Consider the following 22073-nt stretch of genomic DNA (forward strand, 5'->3'; position numbering starts at 1 on the left):
TTTAAATATACTTTGCGTAATAATGATTCGTCCGGTAGCGACTTTTGTGAGCAGTTGCAGCACAAATATTTATTAAAAAAATTACGAAAGTTATTGTTGTTGACTGTTGTCCACGGTATATTGCAGGAAATAAGAAATATTATTAAATCGAAATAAAATTGATGTTTTGAATTTGGTTCTTCAGTACGGTTTTTGTGTCCGTCGCTTTTAAGATGAACATCAATGTTATGTCTCTTTAGTTTTAGATGTACATCACACTTGAAGCAGTACACAGTGGAGGTCACTTCGTTGTAGACTAGTTCAGGGTGATTGGTTATCCACGTTTTAATACGATCTTGCACATTACTCATTTTAAATAGTTTTATATATCAACCACGTCCGTGTCAAACCATTTAAGGTTTAAATAATAATTATCTACAGAGACACAACTTATATTTTATCACTGTCATACGCAATGAAATGACAATAATTACATTCAATGTCTTATGGAATATTAATTTTCTGCAGTGTCTATTATAAATTTACAATGAGGTTGATTACCTCTTTGTCACCCGACTACGGCCAAGCTAAAAGGAAAGGGTTATTACTTACTTAATATGCAGAAATATAAGTAACGTTGATAATACATATAGGTTACGTTGTATTTTAGATAAAATAATAACACATATAAAACAAACCCTTAACTTACTACTTGTTTTGCGTTTGGCGTGAATAATTATAAAATAACGTACGTACCTAAACATATTGGTATGATTTTTTTTAGACAAAACTTACTCGATATCGATAAAAAAATGTTTCTCACCCTAGTTTGATTGCGACAGTCTTTTGTTTTGCTATGGATTTTCCGGGCTCTGCCTATAACTCATAGCTTACTAGCTCGCGGTGGGACCAGTGCCTTATGACAAAAAGTTACATGTATAGTATCGCCATATTTTTGAAAATCCACGAATAAGCTAGATTGTAAAATAATGAAAGGAGTTAAATAATTAAAAAAAATTGAATAAAATGTTCGTTTTATTAAAGATTGTGAAAATATTTCTCCGTTCAAATGTACATTTTATCAAAAAAACATTAACATTCTGATTGCACAGAAACTCGTGCGAGATTAAAATAATTAACATATATAATAACATCATTAATATCTATCACCGTTTTATCACTAATGATCAATTAAGTGTATTTAAATTACAAACATTGCAATTACAATTATATGTTACACATAGCACCATTTAATGAGTACTTAGACGATAACTTTATAGTTATTTACCTTAATACTTAGGTAGTATTAATTAATTATTACATATTTACATAACAATACATTTTAAACATAACAGAGAGAGAACCTACAGTCTGTATACATAGATAAATGGGAAAGTGTGTGTGTCTGTTTGTTTGTCCGTCTTTCACGGCAAAACGGAGCGACAAATTAACGTATTTTTTTTTATTGGAGATAGTCAAAGGGATCGAGAGTGACATAGGCTACTTTTTGTCCCTTTCAAAAGCTAGTGTTTATATAAAAACTGTCATATAAAAGAAACAACGCACCGAAAGTATCTGAAATCCTGAATAACTTTTCTAAATATAGAAAATATGAACAGTTCGCGATCAAAAATTGTTCGTTCTATACAAATCTCTTTCGGTTCAGCAGTTACAGAATGGTAGTTACTTCTGAAGCTTTATTACAAAACATTTAGGTACCAGTATCACAATATGTAGGTAGGTTTAGTCCCAAATTTTTAATGGGGATTTTTGAGCCAGGTACGATCCAGGGAGGAATATTTTAGTTTTAGTAACGTTTATGACCTGATTTGTATGACCCATTTGACATAAATTACATAATGTAACATACTTTGACGAAGCCTGCGATGTGGATGTATTTTGTAAAGTGCTGTGTAACATGTTTTTTGATTTCCAAAAAAAAAATATGCCATTTTTTTATGCAATTTAATGTGATCAATTCAACTTCGTACATATGGGGTACGAAATTGGATTGATCTTTGATATCTAAGAGTAAATCGTCTCATTCCAAAGCATATCGAAATTGTACAGGTGCGACATCACATCAACAGATAAACCAGAGCACACGTGAGCATTACGAAATACCTGAATGAGTCCACAGAATTAGATTTAGATAGAAGAAACGAGTTCATTTATTTGTATGGCGGCCCAGCGTGTCAGATTTTGTACTGAAGTTGTTACTTGCCTGTGATTTTAAATATGTCTCAGGCCCTTGAGTGTTGATAAGTTTTATGTTGTTTCAATTAAATATCATGTAACGAGGCATTTTTAATGTTTTTGTTGACTTCAACTTACAAAAATTGACGCCCGAAAGCTGCAAGCTGCGATTAAAGACGGACAACTCAGTGGATTTCACTGAGTTCATTTGACACGCTAAGTAGATACGTTTGCTTGATCTATGGTTTATATGACATCTGTGAATGAGTCCAATAACAGGTGTATCAGCAAATGCAAGGTTAGAAGTGCAAAGACCACATAGATACGATTCGTAAATGAATTATATTTAGAAAGTCAGGTAGGCACTATTAAATCAGTTCATAGTGCAGCATTTACAACGTGCGTCAATCAGCAGACTTGACATGTGTAGGTATTTAAGACGCTACAGGAGCGAAAATGCTAAAATGGAAAGGAGCCCCCCTTTCAATTTGGGAACTTTAGTTAAATATACAAGTGTTATTAACTAGATTTATCGAAAAAAAATTGTCCATTCAGAACAACTCAGTTAAAAGATATTGCGAAAAAATCTTTAATATCGAGGTTCCGCTCTCGACTGTTTCCTCCTTCAAACCTTAATTTATCATATTAACGAAATTTGAGAATCAGAATAACAATATATAAAATTATCTGTGTCGGACCGTTTAGTTTTTTTTGACTAATTGTTACCAATTTTGAATAAATACCACACACCTTTTTTGCGCCATAATCAATAAGGCCGTTTTGGTTTTATAGTCAGTATTTTATTCAAATGACTTATCAAAATACATGCAGCTTATATAAATTCTACGTTTGCCCGGGGCATCGTTCCTAGGACGCTTGCCGCGTTTCCTCGCTGTATTGCTAGGCTCAGCCGTTGTGAAAGGAAACTGGCCGTGCGTAGGTCACCAGACACCCAGACAAGTTTGATGAAAACCTCCTTCACGAACTGCTTGGTGTCTGATGACCATGGTCCAAATGTTTCAAATGCAAGTGCCGCAAATATGTAGTTGTTTTTCAAAAATACATATTTGCGGCACTTGTTAAACTGGACATTTTCAGCAGCAGTCCCCGGTTTCTGGGCCGAGCGTTGGACGTTGGACGGAGCCAAGGTATCCACGCAGGTCACGTCCCACGCCAAGGGTCGTCCCAGAAACCAAGGCACAAGCGAGCAACCGTCAGGCCGCTTTCCGTCTGCCGCTGACAAGCCGACAGGTTCGAGGGTTGCCGGTATGTTCGCTGTGCCGAGAGCCTTGCGACCGTTTTTGGAAAGTTTTGATGGGTTCTAGCGTCTTTAAAAATAAGAATATCAAAAAAATCAAAACGGTCCGACACAGATAAAAATAATAATAATCTGTGTTGAAAAAAATCATTGCTCTATCTTCAAAAACTAGGGAGGAAATAGTCGAGAGCGTTTGTATGGAGACTTGACCTCTCCTGTACCGTCACCGTCATTAATATTTTTCACTATAGGTACCCATTAAGTATTTTTCATTTTTTTATTAGATCGGGCCCATTTCTCAAAACTGAAAGTTACAAGTTACAAGCGGAAGTCTCATTCCAACTTGTCATATTAGACATTGACAATCACTTGTAAATTGTAATAACTTTCAGTATTGAGAAATGGGCTCCAGAACATTACATTATCAGAATGCATCGAAGGTCGAAGTGATATTGATATACTTTTGCGTCAAAACGACGGATTAAAAATATAAGTTAATTTACACCAGTGAAAATATTCCAATCTTTACTTACATTGTTTACTACATCAATATGCAGAGATAATAGTGTCAACAATAACAACATACTCAATTATCTTATATTTTAACCTAATTTAATATAAAATATACCTCTATTCAAGTCAACCAGTAACTCTGGACCTGTGACATAACACAAAATGTGTCGTTATGATTCGAAGTCATCAAGATTTCTGTTTGAATTTCGAATACTGCACTTGAAGCGAAAGGACTTATTTTATGGAATGCCACAAAGAGTCACATAGTGTACAGGCAGGCAATTATGGTCGCGCGATAAATGATAAAATAGCAGGCCGTCCCTATCGCACTATGTGTAAGTGCGATAGGGACGGCCTGATATTTTATCGTCTATCGCGCGACCATGCTTCCCGTGCTGATGTAGTGCGAAAAAATTTGCCTTCGTATTGTTACGGAAACGTACTAACGTGTCATGCTATTTCTGTCGGTCTCAGTACAAGGTGTACTGACATTGACTGAAATAGCATGACAAATAGGAACATTTCAGGAAAAAATATAGTATAAAGGGCCACTTGCCAGTTAGTTGGCTAAACCTGATATACTAGTATTGGATGTGTAACGCACAAGTGGTCCTGAAGGACTACTTTTCATCGACTACACATTTAATTTTATGGTACAGTTATTAAATATGATATACCTACTACAGTGTGTGCGCTACCACAGTTTGTCATTTACAAGTTTAGTATGTGCAGTGCAGAATTATAATAGGTAGGTGGACTGAATGTTTTGCAATTCATGGTACTAGGTACTATGTACTACATACAAAAACATTAATATATGCTGTGTACACAAGGTAAATAACTAAATACGAGTAGGTATTTAATATAATGCTAATTATGAAACAATCATTTCCCGACAGACTTAAAATAGTTTTTTAGATAAAGTTCATCCTATTTAGTTCTAAATCTGGACTAGATTATATTTGTTTACAATTGAGATGTAAAATGTACTTACCAATATTTAGTATACAAATACATATAGGTACAACCAGGCTATATCTATATATAGCCTACCTAGTCTACCTACGCAACATACTTATATCTGAAAACTTATACATACCTATTTAAACTTATAAGTATTTATATTTAAGATACAAGATACATACATACAATAAATAAAATTATTAACATAAACTACGTAGCAACACAGCCGTGAAGCAAAAACTATTTTGGATATTTTGGTTGTTTTTCAACATTATAAAAATGTGTAACGATTGCTTAAGAAATATGTTAGTTATGTAAATAAGTAAAATAAATATTATAGGACTTCTCACAGAGAGATTGACTGAGTCCCACGGAAAGCTCAAGAAGGCTATACTTAGAAGTACTTATTTACTTAAACATAAGTAAAATTAGAATATTGTAATAGGCCCTATTTATAACCAAAACGATCTGACCACGCCTAAAACAGCCAAAGGGATTAAAGCGTGTGTACAGATATCTTTGAGCACCTCAGGCGCTAGTATATATTTGATAGCGAGTGTACAACTAATCAACTTGTATGAACTGAAGTGGTTTTAATAGGTATCAACGATTGGCTACTTGATAGATAACATTCAATATATAATCATGATTGAATACAATTGAGGCTGAATAAGACACATACTTACAATATATTACGCAGTGTCACATCTACAAACTATATGAAAGTTGCGTATCCATGCGTATCTGATAGTATGTATATATATGCACAGGGAAAAGAAAGTGAACACAATGAACTGGCAATTAAGACATGAATACAAATAGAGGTAATGTAAATTAACATAAGTACTAGAAATAATGCTACATGAACAAACAATCTACTGGAACTACGGGTCTTCCTTTGTCATGTTATTTTTAGTGGAGTGAGGAGTCACATAAAAAGTGTATGTTGCATTGATGAAGAGCTTATCCATACTTCCATACTAATATTATAAATGGGAAAGTGTGTGTATCTGTTTGTTCGTCCGTCTTTCAAGACAAAACGTGTAGAATGGGTGCGTACGGGAGCGCTCTTATTTTATCACATTGCATTTAAGCTACTGAAATGTCTGTAAGCGTTCGTAGGCGTCATCCACATATTACGTCACACATAAAAAAAGTCTGGAAGCACTTAATTTGACAAAATTCCTAGAGATATTAAATAAAAATACTATCCTAAATCAAACCCGATTATGCTATCCAGATGGTACTGGAACATGTTATAGTCGTGCTTGAATGTACAGCTTGTACAGCCTCCTCACCAGCGGCAAGGGCAGCCGCGAGAAGTACTTGCGCAGCTTGTCGGCCGTGCCGGAGGTGCGCGCGAGCCGGGGGAACTGCACGTGCGACGCGTTTATGGTGTGCAACACGAGCAGAGAGTCGTCTAGCAAGGTGAGTATTTGCATTGGTCAATTCCATGAAGCGCTCTTGTAAGAATAATAGTATTATATTGGACAATTTCTAAAAGCGCTCTTTTACGAATAAGAGCGCATTTTTGTTGGTCAATTTCTGGAAGCGCTCTTTTATGATCAAGAGCGCTTTCATAATGAACAATTTCTAGAAGCGCTCTTTAACGAATAAGAGCGCTTTTTAAATATGTCAGTTTCTGGAAGCGCTCTTTTACGAATAAAAGCGCCTTTATATTAGTCAATTTCTGGAAACGCTTTTTTACGAATAGGAGCGCTTTTATATTGGTAAATTTCTGGAAATGCTCTTTTACAAATATTAAACAAAAATACTATCCTAAATCAAACCCGACTATGCTATCCAGATGATACTGGAACATGTTATAGTCGTGCTTGTACAGCTTGTACAGCCTCCTCACCAGCGGCAAGGGCAGCCGCGAGAAGTACTTGCGCAGCTTGTCGGCCGTGCCGGAGGTGCGCGCGAGCCGGGGGAACTGCACGTGCGACGCGTTTATGGTGTGCAACGCGAGCAGAGAGTCGTCTAATAACGTCTCGTATTTACCTGGAATAAAGAGAAAATTCGGTTTAGCTTAAGAGGAATGGGCCGCCTTTTAACGCCCGACGCAAAAACCACAAAATTAAAATTTTGGAAAAAGAACCCGACCGCGACATAGTGGACCGATTTTCATAAAACATGGCTTAGAACACTCCCTACTAACTCAGCTTTCAAACAAAAAAAAACGAAATCAAAATCGGTTCATCCGTTCGGGAGCTACGGTGCCACAGACAGACACACACACGTCAAACTTATAACACCGCGTCGTTTTTGCGTCGGGGGTTCAAACCGACGGCTGTCTGTCTATCTGTCTGTGTGTGTGCCTGTCTGTGGCATCGTAGCTCCTGCTGAACGGATGAACCGATTTCGATTTAGTTTTTTTTTTTTTGAAAGCTGAGTCCGGAGTGTTCTTAGCCATGTTTTATGAAAATCGGTCCTATCTCGGGGGTTTTTCTAAATTTTAATTTTGTGGTTAGGTCATCGGACGGTAGTCTTCAATTTCCTCTAGGAATGTTAACATAATGGAAATAAGAATGAGCTCTTTTGAAAATACACTCTTCAAAGATACATAAGTATAAAAGTAGTTGACGGTCTTCACTGAAATAATTTGAAATGCCAATTTTAAACCATATCGACTACCATAGGATCTCAGTAGATTGCTTCATTAACAGGGATGTCCTATCCTAAAAACAACATGTAGATATATGTCTTTGTCTAATTGTCTTAAGGTCTACGTTAGTTTGCGTCAGGTATTTAATCTTAACTTGGGACTTAGCACATGTACAGAAAAGAATTCTTAGGAATGAATTTTTGCACTATGAGAAACTACTTCAAAAGCAACTAAAGAATGTTTCCGCAGAGAACTTCGTTAACGAATGAATAGAGTGTTTATTTAGTGGTGATGTCATTGACGAAACAGGACTTCGCCGTCCGGGAACTATTCGGAAAGAGATGTGGTCCAAATAATAAAAATATTAGATTTCTCACAGTTAGGAGCCCTATAAAAATTTGTCGTGCGTGACACGCAAGCATTTCTTTTAACACTTGTTTTATGCAGTTGCTCATTTATTATGGATTAATCCTTTTATTTTAATCTTATTTTGATGTTTTCGTAATCCTAGGTAATTTTTTGGCGAAAAATGGCGATTTTATTTTGTCGTCAGCTTAGTCGTTAGGTATTGTTAGTACAAAGTCGAGACTAGTGTCCCTGTTCTGTATTAAGGACTGTCCACGATAAAAAGTGGTCATACATAACATGATAAATCTTTCTTCCTGAATGCACATTTTGAAGCAATTTTATATTTTGATAAATCTATACAGGGTGGCCCATTCAAATCGGTCAGTATGGGAAAGTCTGAGTAGATGCATTTTATTCATTTTAGACATTATGTTTCTTAGAGATATTTACTGCTTAAGACCTACACAAACGATATCTGAATAGAAATAGTGTAAGTTTATTTTTCAAAACAACCGGGTTCGATTCCCCAGCTGGGTACACTTTTTTTTTAATTGTATGAATGCAGTTTTTCTTTTTATCAAAATCGGTGACATGGTTCCTAAGAACAAATCTTCGTATGTCTTACAGTTTCAGACTTTCCCATACTGACCGATTTGAATGGGCCACCCTGTATACATAAAACTATATAATAATTAAAGCTATTCCTTATAATGCTTTAGTGTATCTGAGGTTTCGCCGAATGTATACCATCAAGCATTTCATTTCTTGTACAGCGTTTTTTAACAAACTTCACACGCTTCCTATCCTAGCACAATTTTATAAATACTTATATTTTTATAAGCTGTTTTACACACATTAGAATGACATCTTAGCAAAAAAATACTTTATGAAACTCATTTCGACTTTTGGGAGTCAAGAAGACTTTCTACTCCAAGCACTGACAGTTATTTTTGTATGGAGAGCCAAAAAGTGTCAAAAAGTCGAATTCAGCAAAGTTAGAAAATCTCAGTACTTTCTTAATCTGATTACAATCAGAAAAATGATTACTATTGTAAAATCAGTATGTAATAGGGTATATTTTGGCTACTATAATTAAACATTAAAAAATATTTTTGTCATGAAAACTTAGTAAAAACTGCAAGAAGACACTGTACAAAAAAATATTGTTATCATGAGATACATACTGCTAAAATTCATAGGCCACCTAAAATTTATAATTTGTTTGTATTTTTAACCCCCGACGCAAAAACGACGGGGTGTTATAAGTTTGACGTGTCTGTCTGTCTGTCCGTCTGTCTGTCTGTCTGTCTGTCTGTCTGTCTGTCTGTTTGTCTGTGTGTGTGTCTGTCTGTGGCATCGTAGCTCCCGAACGGATGAACCGATTTCGATTTAGTTTTTTTTATTTGAAAGCTGTGTTAGTCGGGAGTGTTCTTAGCCATGTTTCATGAAAATCGGTCCACTAGGTCGCGGTCGGGGGTTTTTTCAAAATTTTAATTATAATGTAGTTTGATATCTCCAAATTATTTGACAAACATGCTGCTTGTAAATTCTCATTGTATCAAAAGATTTACCATGTTATATATGACCACTTTTTATCGTGGACAGTATTTATGTCTCGGTTAGAGCGTTGATCAAAACGTAAATTGAATTGGCTTCCTCCTTGTAACTACAACAATAACCTTTTCAGTACAGATGGTGTTTTAATTTTACGCACCAGGGGGCCGATTTTTGAGTCTCACGGCGTTCGAATTCAGAAAATTGTCACTGAAAATAATAGGCAATTCACCGTTTTCAACCGGTATTTTAGTGACAGTGAGACTCAAAAATCGGCCCCCAGTGCGAGAAGTGGTTCATTAGGTATATGCCAGGTCGAAACTTCGGAGGGCGATCTGTACTGAAAAACGTCGTACGATACACGTGCGAAAAGGAAATTCGTAACTCATGTCGATTTAAAACACTCCCTTCGGTCGTGTTTTAATTTATCGCCACTTGTTTCGAACTTCCTTTTTTACGCACTTGTATCGTAATGTACTATTGCTTGTGTCAATATAACGTCTGATAAGTTCAATAAATATGAACTGTGGAACAGAGTCATTGATTCATATCGCTGTAATAGCATTCAGTACCAAATTAGTGATTAAGTACCTACGTTAAGTATTACGTACTGTGCTGGTTCAGCAAACAACCTGTCTATCTGTCTGTACCTGTCTAAATTACATATAATTATTCGTTACATACCTATAAAGTCTACTGTTACACAACTAGGTCAAAATAACCTCGCATTTAGCCGCACTACTAAAATGTACGTACCTATTCAGAAAATCTCCAAACATAATATAGTCAACCGGAGTAATTTGCGTCTGGTAATAGGGTAAATGCGATTTTTGAAGATATCTTCTAAACTGAACATTTTATAAGTATTGCAACCCTCTATATTCTAAGTATGGCCACCAATCTTTAAATTGATACCGCTATCATAGTTATATAACCTAACCTAACCACAAAATTAAAATTTTGAAAAAAAAAAACCTGACCGCGACATAGTAGACAGATTTTCATGAAACATGGCTAAGAACACTCCCGACTAACTCAGCTTTCAGACAAATAAAACTAAGTCTAAATCGGTTAATCCGTTCGGGAGCTACGATGCCACAGACAGACACACACACAGACAGACAGACAGACAAACAGACAGACAGACACGTCAAACTTATACGTCGTTTTTGCGTCGGGGGTTAAAAATGTTCCGTTTAGAAGATATCTTCAAAAGTTGCATTAAGCCCGCTAGACGCAAATACCCCGGTTGACTATAATAGGAATAGGAACCACAGTACCTTGCCACACAGCATGAGAACTATTGTCCCGGATTTGTAAGTTCACATTTTTGACACATTTTTTTTGAAGTATGTTGCGATGTGGCTAAGACGTATCGTTTGCCAAATCTAACGATTAATTTCGAATTGGTTGAATCGATTAGGCCCTATGTACAAGGAGGCGCTTAAACAAATATACGATTTCTATCAACTTACTGAAATGTCATTTGAATCGAAATGACAGACTGCCACAGCACTAGTTTAAAAATAAAAATGAATGATAAATGTCATAATAAGTATATCCTGCGTGATAAATTAATATCGTAAAATACTCACAGATTATGTTTAAAGTAAGCGAAATATTGTTTTTAAGTACTTGATTTTTTTAAATATTATTACAGGATTTTATTTAAAATTTAAAAGATAAATCAATCCAGTGTATCCAGGCGGGCAAGCTCGGTGGCGTAATATAAAATTTTCTTAACCTCGTCCTGCCCAATGTGACTTATAAAGGACATATTCCAATTTTTGGAAATTATGAATTAAAAGCCTGGATAGGCAAAAAAAATATCGATTTTTTTTTATGTTTTACCTAAATCGTTATACAAAGGAAAATCTGCCTTATTTATTCAAAAAATTGGTTTAAATTTCAATGGCTCTAAATATATATGGTGGGCAGGACGAGGATAAGTTGCCATTGGTTATTCCGTACTGAGTATATATATATTATATCGGTCCGGCTATCTAAGGGACCATCCACACTCATAAGATACATGTCTTGCGGCGCGCAACGGACGTCTCCTCCGCCACGCCGCCTGAATGTATAATTCAAAAAACGCGCCGCCTGGGCGCGCGTCTTACGTCCTTCCTATACAAAATGTACTGAGGAGACTTTTTTTGAATTACATTCAGGCGGCGTGGCGGAGACGTCCGTTGCGCGCCTCGAGACACGCCACGCTTAAGTGGGGACGCTGCCTAATGATGACTTGATTAGTATCAATGTCTCGACTCAAGGATTATGAATAAAGTCTTTGAATGATTGAGTCATGGGGTCAGGATCAACAGTTGCAATTTGCAGAGTTCTATCCATGCAACATGCAACTTATGAATTCACAGAATTGTAATGTTTCTGCTCATTATACATTTAAAAGAGTTATACATCCATGTCTGTTTGTTTGTCCGTATTTCACGGAAAAACGTAGCGACGAATTGAAGTGATTTTTAAGTGAAGATAGTTGAAGGGATGGAGAGTGACATAGGCTACTTTTTGTCTCTTTCTAACGCGAGCGAAGCCGCGGGCAAAAGCTAGTATATTACTTATAAGTTATTTCCGAAGCAAGAATGAGCAGACTAGGCACGTTTTTAACTTTTTTTAAATCTTTTACAATCCTACACTCTTTTAATATCGGTTCCGAAATATGCATGTATGTTTTTCACCCCCGACGCAAAAACGACGGGGTGTTATTATAAGTTTGACGTGTTTGTCTGTTTGTGTGTCTGTCTGCGGCATCGTAGCTCCCGTAGCTGTTTGAAACGGGTGAACCGATTTAGATTTCGTTTTTTTGTTTAAAAGCTGAATTAGTCGGGAGTGTTCTTACTGTTCTTAGCCATCTGTCCACTATACCGGGGTTTTTTTTTCTTCAAAATTATAATTTTGTGGTTAGGTTATTATATTAACACTTAACTAATTCTAACTACGCCATACGAATCTTATATTATAAACAATATCTGGGCGACCGAGCTTCGCTCGGTTCTATTTTAATATATCACGTCTTTAGATTAAAAAAAACTCTTATAAATACAAAAACAAAAAAAAAAGCCAAAAAACAAAAACTTCATTTCTGGCCGGGATTCGAAACCCTGACACCTACGATCTATCTGCGTACATTAGACCGACCTCGTACGACTGAGCTAAGCGGAATCGATGCGCGCGCGGCGAAATTAAGGACCATATTTTACGTTAACAAACGCGAAAGAAAAACTCATGAAAACTCGAAAATTCGCGTTTTCCGGGATCTAAGGCTACGCTAGATCGATTTTTCACCCCCGAAAACCCCCACATAACAAATTTCAGCGAAATCGTTAGAGCGGTTTCCGAGATCGTCGGTATATATAAATAAATAAATAAATAAATAAATAAATATACAAGAATTGCTCGTTTAATAGTATAATATTAATAAAAATAATGAATATTTATACGTTTACGGAACAACGTGCTAATAGACCATAGACCAATGTCATATGGCAAAGTCGTAAAAGTTTTTTAAGCAACGGCATCAGGCGATATTACGTCAGAAATATGTTGACGTGCGCCGCAAGTAGTAAATCAAGTTCTTCGACATAGTTTTATTGATGTTAGGATTTCAGCACCGATAGCATGGTCGAGCGATAAACGATAAAACATCAGGCCGTCCCTATCGCACTTACATATAGTGCGAAAGGGACGGCCTGTTGTTATATCATCGCGCGGCCATGATTGCCTGCCTTCACTCGTATATGCAATTATGCAGGTTGTAATTGGGTGAATCAACTTTTTCTTGCCTGTTATTGCTATGGTTACGGTCCCCTGAGTCACGCTGGTTTTCTGCAAAATTATGCTACTGAAATTATGCCAGCATGCATGTAGTCCATGTTTGTAGGTGGCAAATTAAGAAAAGGGCTTGTTAACACCAGAAAAATGCATGTTTGCATGGTAAGTAGCATAATTTTGCATAAAACCAGCGTGACTCAGGGGACCGTAACCATGGCAATAACAGGCAAGAAAAAGTTGATTCACCCAATTATATACTGCTACTATTTAATTATTCGTAAACTGGGGCTAATATGGAACCACGGGGCAAGAGTCAGACCAAGCGACTTTGTTAGTCCCGACTGCGCAAGGGTTAGGTAAACGTGTTATCCTCATTTACATTGCTACTTCGAACTTGCTATTAAACTAGCTACTCGTAAATGTTAGTGTAAAATCTTTTATAGTTAGTACTTTTTTTCGTTGTATTATGTCTCTTCTCCAAAATGACCAAATAAACGTCGCAATTGAAACTATTGGTCGAAACTATTTGTCGCAATTGAAACTAATTAGAAAACTACTTCGATAATTGGGTCACATATGTACAGTCACCGGCATAAATATGTACTGATTTCTATACCTTGTCACATTAACGTCTTGTTTGAAATGCCATACGAAATTGTCAAACGATTTAAAGCGACAAGGTACAGAAATCATCACTTATTTATGCTGGTGACTGTACCTACTTGCATCATTTACAAACTGTAAAGAAAAACGACTAAAAATAGAAGTAACCGTACATACCTTTACCCTCAGAAATAAGTAAACATTCTACGCCTTATCATAATGGAATGAGGTGCAAATGTGTAAACATATATTTAACATTAGTTATAAATGTAAACAAGTCATTCGGATATTTACATGGAAAGGTTAGTCCGTATTATAATCGCTCACCGACCGCTGGTTGCCCAGCAACCACTAAACGTGTGGCCTCCGAATAAGAATCATTGCTGCGTATCCTGAGGCCACAATATATTAGTTTGTCAAGATGATTATGCGATGTGAATAAAGAGTCGGGTAAGCAATACGTCATGTGACGCAAGTGAGGTGCGATTACGAAAAACGCGTGAAAAATGGTGTCAGACGTCAGAAAAGAGATAAAGGATAATAAATCAAGTTAATTTGCGATGAAAAATGTTCGATTACAAAATTCCATAATATAATAAATATGGATAATGTTTGTACGGATTTGATCGATCGTGCGCAGATACACGCCATTCTACATGAGAACTGGAAAATTGTCATAGGGAGTGGATATAATATAGGCTGAAAATGACGAAAACATATTCTAATTAAACTAGTGAGCAAAAGCTTTCGGATATCTCATTATAAATATATCTCAATATATTAGTATTCCACAGTCTAGTTATTCTACTCTGCAAGTTATATTTCTAAACCACTTTTCTTAAATTTCTTAAACTTCGAAAGCAAGTTTATCTACAAGCCATTTGCCCCTACAGCCAACACTTCCAGGCAGGCAATTATGGTCGCGCGATAAATGATAAAACATCTGGCCGTCCCTATCGCACTTACTAATAGTGCGATAGGGACGGCCTGATATTTTATCGTCTATCGCGCGACCATGCTACCCGTGCAGTTGTTGTAAATATAGCTAACTAGCTTTTGCACGCGGCTTCGCTTGCATTAGAAACAGACAAAAAGTAGCCTATGTCACTCTCCATCCCTTCAACTATCTCTACTTAAAATATCACATCAATTCGTCACTCCGTTTTGACGTGAAAGATGGACAAACAAACAGACACACTTTCCCATTTATAATATTAGTATGGATTATTTAGCTAAGTGAATACGTCTGGTATATGGGTCAGTATCCTACTTCGTATAAAACACATGACATCATTGCGAGTTCAGTTGACAATGCACATTTTGTACTTTCACAAAATGTCAGTTACGAATGTTATGATCTCAGGTTATGATTGTCTCGCAACGGGACCCCGAGGTGTCAAATTACAATATTTAAAACATATATAACTTCGCAAGTGGGTTTAAAGGATTTGCATGCATGCATTTTAAAGCAAGTTTTGTTAGTAAAAAGATGATGCATTTTTCACATCTTTGTGTCATTAAACCATAGCCAATAAAAATGTGAGTTCAAGCCTCAGCTGCGGCTGATAGGGTGTTAAAAAGTCCAAAAAATAATTATATTCTACGATATATTGCCAAGAAAAGGGTTAAATTATTTAAGAGTTAGGGCCAGTTGCATCAACCACATTTGACAGACGTCGTCACGCGGCAGACCGTCTATGGAACTTCCCATACAATAAAATTTAACGAACGCTTTAACGGTGACAGACGGTTTGGTGCAACCGACCTTTAATCAATCAATACGGTATACTTGACCGTTTTGATCTTCTGATAATGAAAGCCAATAAACCATAAGAGGACACCGAACGTCGTGTGTCAAAGGAGTAAATTTATTGGCCATAAAATGATACGTCTTGGCTTGACATATCGTCACTACTTTTAAAAAAACTTGTATCTTCGTCTGTCAATGAAAAGAAAATTGTAGTAAGTATGTATGGAATGCATATAGACTTACTGCGTTTTAACTTTGGGGAGCAGCGTGAGATACGAGATTTTTTCTAAGTAGTGACGATAATTATGTCAGCATTTTAATCGGCAAAGCTTTAGTGCTATGCTGACGTGGAAAATTTAGAACTCGCCGACTAAAGTATATGTATTTTATGCAATACGGCGGACGACACAGGCTGGTGGTGCAGCTGATGGGTTGCCGCTGCTCTCAATACCCATAGTTGACTTAATATGCAAGCTCCTCTGACCGGGTCGAAACACTCGAAACAGAACAGCATTCCATGAGCTGTCCCGTACAAACGCATTAAATTTCGTGTGTAGCGTTTTCTTTTCTGCGTCTAAAGCATGCAATCATTTTTCTGTAAGTACATGAATTCTGAGCAATGCTTCATGCAGATAAAGATCCTCATACACTAGAAAAAATTCGTGTTTGTACGAGATAATGGTATACTATTTCATTGAATGCTCCATCAGCTCTCTAACCGGTTGTAAGTTGACTTTACAGCTAGCTTATATTATACTCACCAACTAAAGTATATTTGATGAGGCACGGGTGGCACAGACTAGTAATGGGCTGCCAGTGCTCATTATTCACCACATCTGCCAGCTCTTCTGACCGATTTGTCAGGAACAGAGCGAACTCTTTGAACGTGACGTCATTCCCTAGTTCTAGGGACTCGTTGCTTGGATGCTGCCGGTAGGTTCTGATGATGCGACGGCCTACGCGGTCCTGGAAAGGAGAGGACGATGATTCTTTGCTCGTATTATGTAGACAAAGCATAATCAAATAAAGCGTGTAAGGTGAATGTGGTAAAGACATATCATCGATTGGGTTAAGAAGACTGTCACAGCGTAAGAATAGGTGAGACGACAAAAAAAAACGAATTAGTTCGTCAGTCAGATTATCAAAGAATTTTAGACACGTATTTTTTTTCTCGTAAACGAAAAATGACGACGGTAACAGTGCGTTGAAGTTTCGCGTGACGTCACGCCTAGGTACAATTTTTACTTAGAAGGGACGTCACTAGCCCCCACTCCGGAACTTTGATGCTCTATATCTTTTTATTTTTTCATTAATTATAAAAAGCGAAAAATATGTGTTCAGTATTTTTGGACGATCTAACTGACGGACTAAACAGAATGCCATTTTTTTATGTAGTCGTCATCCCTATTCTCGTATTTGCGTAGGTACGTAGTTTAAACAGACAAAAAGGAAGAACTTCGTTTCAAACTCAAGGTAAGCGATGAAAGCCCAGAATATATAATAGTACAAGTACAGAAGCCCCACTGCTTTGATGTTCACGAAATGCCGCCTTTTTAAATGCTAACAAAGAAACGAGCCGCACGTGCACCGCGACCGGCTATGGATTAAAACGAATTAATACTCAGAAAAAATGTTATACTATTATATTCAAATCTTGGGTACTTTCTAGGTATAAATAGAGTATTTATATATTTTTATTTAAGCTCCAACATCACAAGCCTTATTCCACTTTTCCGTGGGACTTAATCAATAGTAGATCTGTGTAAGAATGTTCTATATGGTTTTTATTTTATTCAACTAAGCATCATTAGACATTCCACACGCGAACATCGCATATGAACCTTAAAAAAATATCGCGACATAAAGTACCAATAGAAAATGCGAACGTGCGTTTCGTGAGAACGCGCGCCACCCCTGAGTAGGCCGCGAACTCGCGGCCGCCAGCATGTACTTGTAGCGCGGCGATAGAATCGCGGAGTGAGCCGCCCCTGATGAAAGTGGAAAGAGGATGTAGACGATTTTAACCGACAGACTGTCTCCATCACATTGCCCTTACTCCTGGGAACCGACGGTAAATTGTGTTGTTTCGTGTGCTTAGCATTAAACTAATCTGATCTGGTCTAAGTCTAACCTTCACAAAACCAGGACATAATAATTTAGCAATTTTATTGTTCTGCGAGTCTGTGACCCAAGTTTAAAATTCGCAGAAACCGTACAATATTAAAAGCGGTCGTGGTCGTGAATAAATCTGGTCTATTTGCAAACTGGGTTCAAATTTCATGGTTCCGTTATGTTTCGCATTTCCTGTGTAACTTTTGTTTCTCAATTCTGAATGATTTTATTTCTGATTAATGTACCTATGTTTCCATTGAATAAATAGTTGCATTATATGTTTCTATCTTTCAAAAGTATGTAAATGTTATGTAGCTTTTCATCAGAGACAGGCCCTTATTCTTAATCATAAATAATCAGCAAAAGGACTTTTAATCAGAATGTCTGAAACGTCCTTTTTGCAAGGTTCGGAACCGGTTTATTTTTTACCGGTTAAAACCGGTTTATTTCGATTTTACTCTGAACTTTGTAAAGAACGCGAACGTTATGAGAACTTTATTTTATTCCGTTCAATTAATATCATGCCATAAGACTCAAAGAAAAAAAACATCATGTAAGCACGTATGGCTCACATCGTGTGGATAGTTCAATGAACTCTGAAACCTGACTTTTGGCTTGACTAGGTAATAATCACTTTTTGCCTTCGCTGCGCGCTCTGGGGCCTTATACTATTGTCCATATTATTTTTAATCCGTTATACTTATTAGTTATTATTATAACTAATAAGTATAACGCTAAGAGCTGTAAACCTATCTCGCTTTGTAAGATAAATTTAAATTATTAAATGTATGGATCGCTAATTAAAGTATAACAACTGGACCACATAATCCATTTTTAGGTAGGTAATTAATTATTCAAGCTATTTATATTATTTTGGTTGTATAAATTGTGGTTATGGTAAAACGACGCATCGTTCGCGCTTTTTCAAGTTCGCGCGGTCAATAGGTATAATTAAATTGATACCATCTTGCTATTTAAAAAGACAAACCACAAATTTTGTCTGCAGTCTAGTAGACTACGTCAAAAACGCGAATAGATACGTATTTACGCACAGTCAATATTACCTGATTTCCGTGTAAAATATAAACAACGTAAAGACAAACTAGACGTCATGATACCTACTGAAGTATGTAGTCTTGCAAAATTATTATTATTTAAATAAATAGGTACTAATATGTTGATAACTTGTAAACTAACATTGCAGCGGCTAAGGTGTACAAAAAATATCGAACATCGCTTATGGTCATATAGTAGCTAAATATATACTTAGACACAGAATCTGTGACTTAGTATAATGATTCAATGATGGTCCAACCCGTCAAACGTCCAACGGAGAATGCTGAAGAATTCTGTTGTTTTGATGCCGACAAGTAACGTTCCTAATGTCAATATGCGACGGCCTCTAACTAGGTTTAGAATACATTTTCATTTCAATTTTACATTCGGAGATAGCGAGTGAAAGTTTTAATTAGCTACCTACGCAATTGTGATCGTAAAAGTGTGAAGATTGCTATAAATAGGTACACTACATTCTATGAATGTTATTCATTATCTAAGATTTCATAGATGGGGATATAGTGAACAGTCATTCCAATTTAGTACTTAGACAATGTTTACCTATGACTAATTGCAAGTAATAATTGCAAATACAATCTTCGTTAGTCAACCTAGGCTTTCTAGACGGTAAGCTCAAATATTGTGTTATTACAAGCTTTTATTCAACTTGCCTTGTTAGTATGTTAGTGTGCGTTAAAACGTAGAAGCTAAATTTTACCCACTTCCCGGTTTCCGATTGAGCTGAAATTTTGCACACATGTAAATCACGTGACAATGCAATATTATGGTATCATGGAGCTGATCTGATGATGGAGCAGAAAGGCGGTCATAGGCACTCTGTTATGAAACGTCGTAATCCCCATCGGTCTCGGAGAGCAGTAGATGGCTGTTGGATGAAAGGTACAGTCGGCGATAGAAGCTTGTGCCAAAAATGAGACTTATGGGCTTATGGGTACGAGATATAATAGCGTATACAGATCTATGTACGAGATGTAAATAGCTACAGGTTGTAGTATCCATTTGACCACCATTATACAATAGTTGGCTGATTCATTCACATTTTTCATCTGACTTTCTAAATACGTGCCTTAAATGCGTGTTTCTAAATAAGTTGTCCCGAAAATTACAAAATTATTTTGTCATTGACTAACGTTTTCCTAAACTGAAATAGGTATCATACACTAAAGGAAAACCGACCGTCGGCCGAGCCGGGAATCGAGCCCGGGTCTTCACCTTACGCGGCTGTTGTTTTCGTAAGTAACCAAAATACCATACTTGTGACCCATTTAAACATTATCTCTGTATTAATAATGTAGTTTCAGTACTGTAGTTTCAATAATAAAGTCAAACTATTTTTACCTATCAAACACTCATGTTTGGACAACAAGTTATCAAGTGGTTATCAATCATCGTTACTGGCGGCAAGGCCGACTCATTTGGATACCATAGGCGCTTATCAATTTAAATTAAGTAATTGTACAAGTTAGTAGCCGATATGTATTAAAATGGGATTTTTTGTTTAATTTTCCCTTGGGAAGTTTTAGACTTTTCGAAACTCTTCACAGAGCTTCTTAGCAGCTTTTAAAATTATAGCTTTGACACTCTAGAAGTACATACAATATCTCTATTCACTTTGTACTTTGAATGTTATTTTATTTGTCTGTTTATTAGAATGTACATAAGGCAATATGTATTGTAAGACTCAAACTACTAGATAAACTGGGTATGAAGTCAGTATGTGCTAGAGCTGTAGGTAAGTCAAACTTAAAAACAAACTATTAAAATTACTAAATAAAGCTGCTTAACTGTAGGGAAAAGTTCCATGACCAACATTTCATAATATGTATACATTTAAAAATAAATAAACATGTAAGTAACGAAAGCTAACTATACTCTGACACACCCATCTTATTAATAGAAAAGACGCGATTTTTTTTTAATTTGCTATGGGGAGGCAACTCTTTACACAACAAAATACTCACTTTGCAAGTTTGCGTAGTGTATCTGAGTATAGTTTTCTAATTTACAAAACAAACCTCACCTGAAAATACTTAGCACTAGGTGTATCCCCTTCCAACTTATTCCTATAAGCCGACAGCAACCTCTCAAAGGGATTCCGTACTATTATCATCTTATGATAATTCTCCAGCATGTAATCTCTGTCCCGTTTCGACACGGAACTGAGGTTTCTGAACATGCCGGGTGAGTGGGCTAGGCTGCCGGGGATAGAAAGCACATTTGTGTTGTTCCATTTGCCGGCCAGTATCATGAGTACTCTCTTCCAATTTGTACAGGCCACCTAGAAAAAAAGTTTTTATTTCTTGGCTGAATATGTATAATCTTGGCCTAAAAAAAATCAAAAAACTTCTCTTATTAAAAATAATTTAAAAACATTTTGTTTTATTGGACCTTTATAAGGCATTAAAATTTTTAAACAATTTTTGATCTTCACCATATTACCTACATATTCAAATGCCAGTCAGAAATAAGTTTTCAATATTTGTAATCATAACTTGGTTCAGAGGTCAAACTTACTTGATAAGTGAAGCATTTTTATGTATAATTAAGATATAGATAAGAACACTGTTAAGAACATTAATTTCATGTATTAGATTATGTTATGAGTCATCTATATATGACGAAAATAGGTAGATTCCATGGAAATGTCCCCAAGGGCAACGGACGTATATTAACATGTCTAAGAAGTCTAAGAACTATCAAGATAAATCAAAATAAGTAAACACCAGACAGATTTGCCTTGAACTCACCTTTGGGACATAGCAATAGAGAAGTTTTCGATGTTCGTCGACTAAAATGTGCTCCAAACGACTCGGTGGCACGTCATCGAGGCTCCATCGTGGAGGAAAACGCGAACATGTTTCTTGTATCAACTCCTGTCGTGCCAGGTTCAAGGATTGGGTCAACTCCAACGAATGATTTTTTGACTCAATCTCATTTGAAATCTCATTATCATCCCCGCACACACACAAGAAATAACTTATTAACAACAAACTATTCACAACACGCATTTTTCACAAATTAAAATTAACATCACACTTTTCTTTCTAAATAACAACTTTCGTCGTTTTAAAATGTGGGGCACGCACTTCGGTGATAGAAACTAATAGAATGGCACTAGACTTAGGTTTCCGGCGGATAGTCAGACACTGTTTTTGTTATAAATCTAGCTTGGTTCAAGTTTCATTTTAATTTATTTTTTACGAAACGTAAAACTTTACTGAGCGAAACATACGCATCCGCAACTTGTAGCTTTGACAGTTTTACTGAATGAAGAACCGTGCCCTGCGTGCCGCGCTGCGACTTGAGGTGGGGGGGTAAGAACC

The 22073-nt window shown here is 36.4% G+C and overlaps 1 protein-coding gene across 1 annotated transcript; it reads right to left on the reverse strand.

Annotated features, from left to right (window-relative positions):
- Positions 1 to 4334: 4334 nt before the first annotated feature.
- LOC125227535 (carbohydrate sulfotransferase 11) lies at positions 4335 to 21984 on the reverse strand. The gene is made up of 5 exons (XM_048131871.1): positions 21498 to 21984; positions 20771 to 21028; positions 16323 to 16527; positions 6668 to 6913; positions 4335 to 6100 (listed from the first exon to the last, which is right to left on the reverse strand). Exons 1-4 carry the CDS (start codon positions 21756 to 21758, stop codon positions 6684 to 6686), a joined length of 954 nt encoding a protein of 317 aa, XP_047987828.1. The 5' UTR covers positions 21759 to 21984; the 3' UTR covers positions 4335 to 6100; positions 6668 to 6683.
- Between the last annotated feature and the right edge of the window lie 89 nt (positions 21985 to 22073).

Source organism: Leguminivora glycinivorella, chromosome 6 (genome assembly GCF_023078275.1).
Source record: "Leguminivora glycinivorella isolate SPB_JAAS2020 chromosome 6, LegGlyc_1.1, whole genome shotgun sequence".
Taxonomy (NCBI): domain Eukaryota; kingdom Metazoa; phylum Arthropoda; class Insecta; order Lepidoptera; family Tortricidae; genus Leguminivora; species Leguminivora glycinivorella.

Bases quoted from the DNA above. Each gene is read 5' to 3' on its own strand.
- LOC125227535 (XM_048131871.1), bottom strand. From the start codon at position 21,758: ATGCGTGTTGTGAATAGTTTGTTGTTAATAAGTTATTTCTTGTGTGTG. The intron at 21,029-21,497 runs GTGAGTTCAAGG...CTTTTTTTCTAG, and splicing joins TCTATTGCTATGTCCCAAAG to GTGGCCTGTACAAATTGGAA. The intron at 16,528-20,770 runs GTGAGGTTTGTT...TCTCCTTTCCAG, and splicing joins CTAGTGCTAAGTATTTTCAG to GACCGCGTAGGCCGTCGCAT.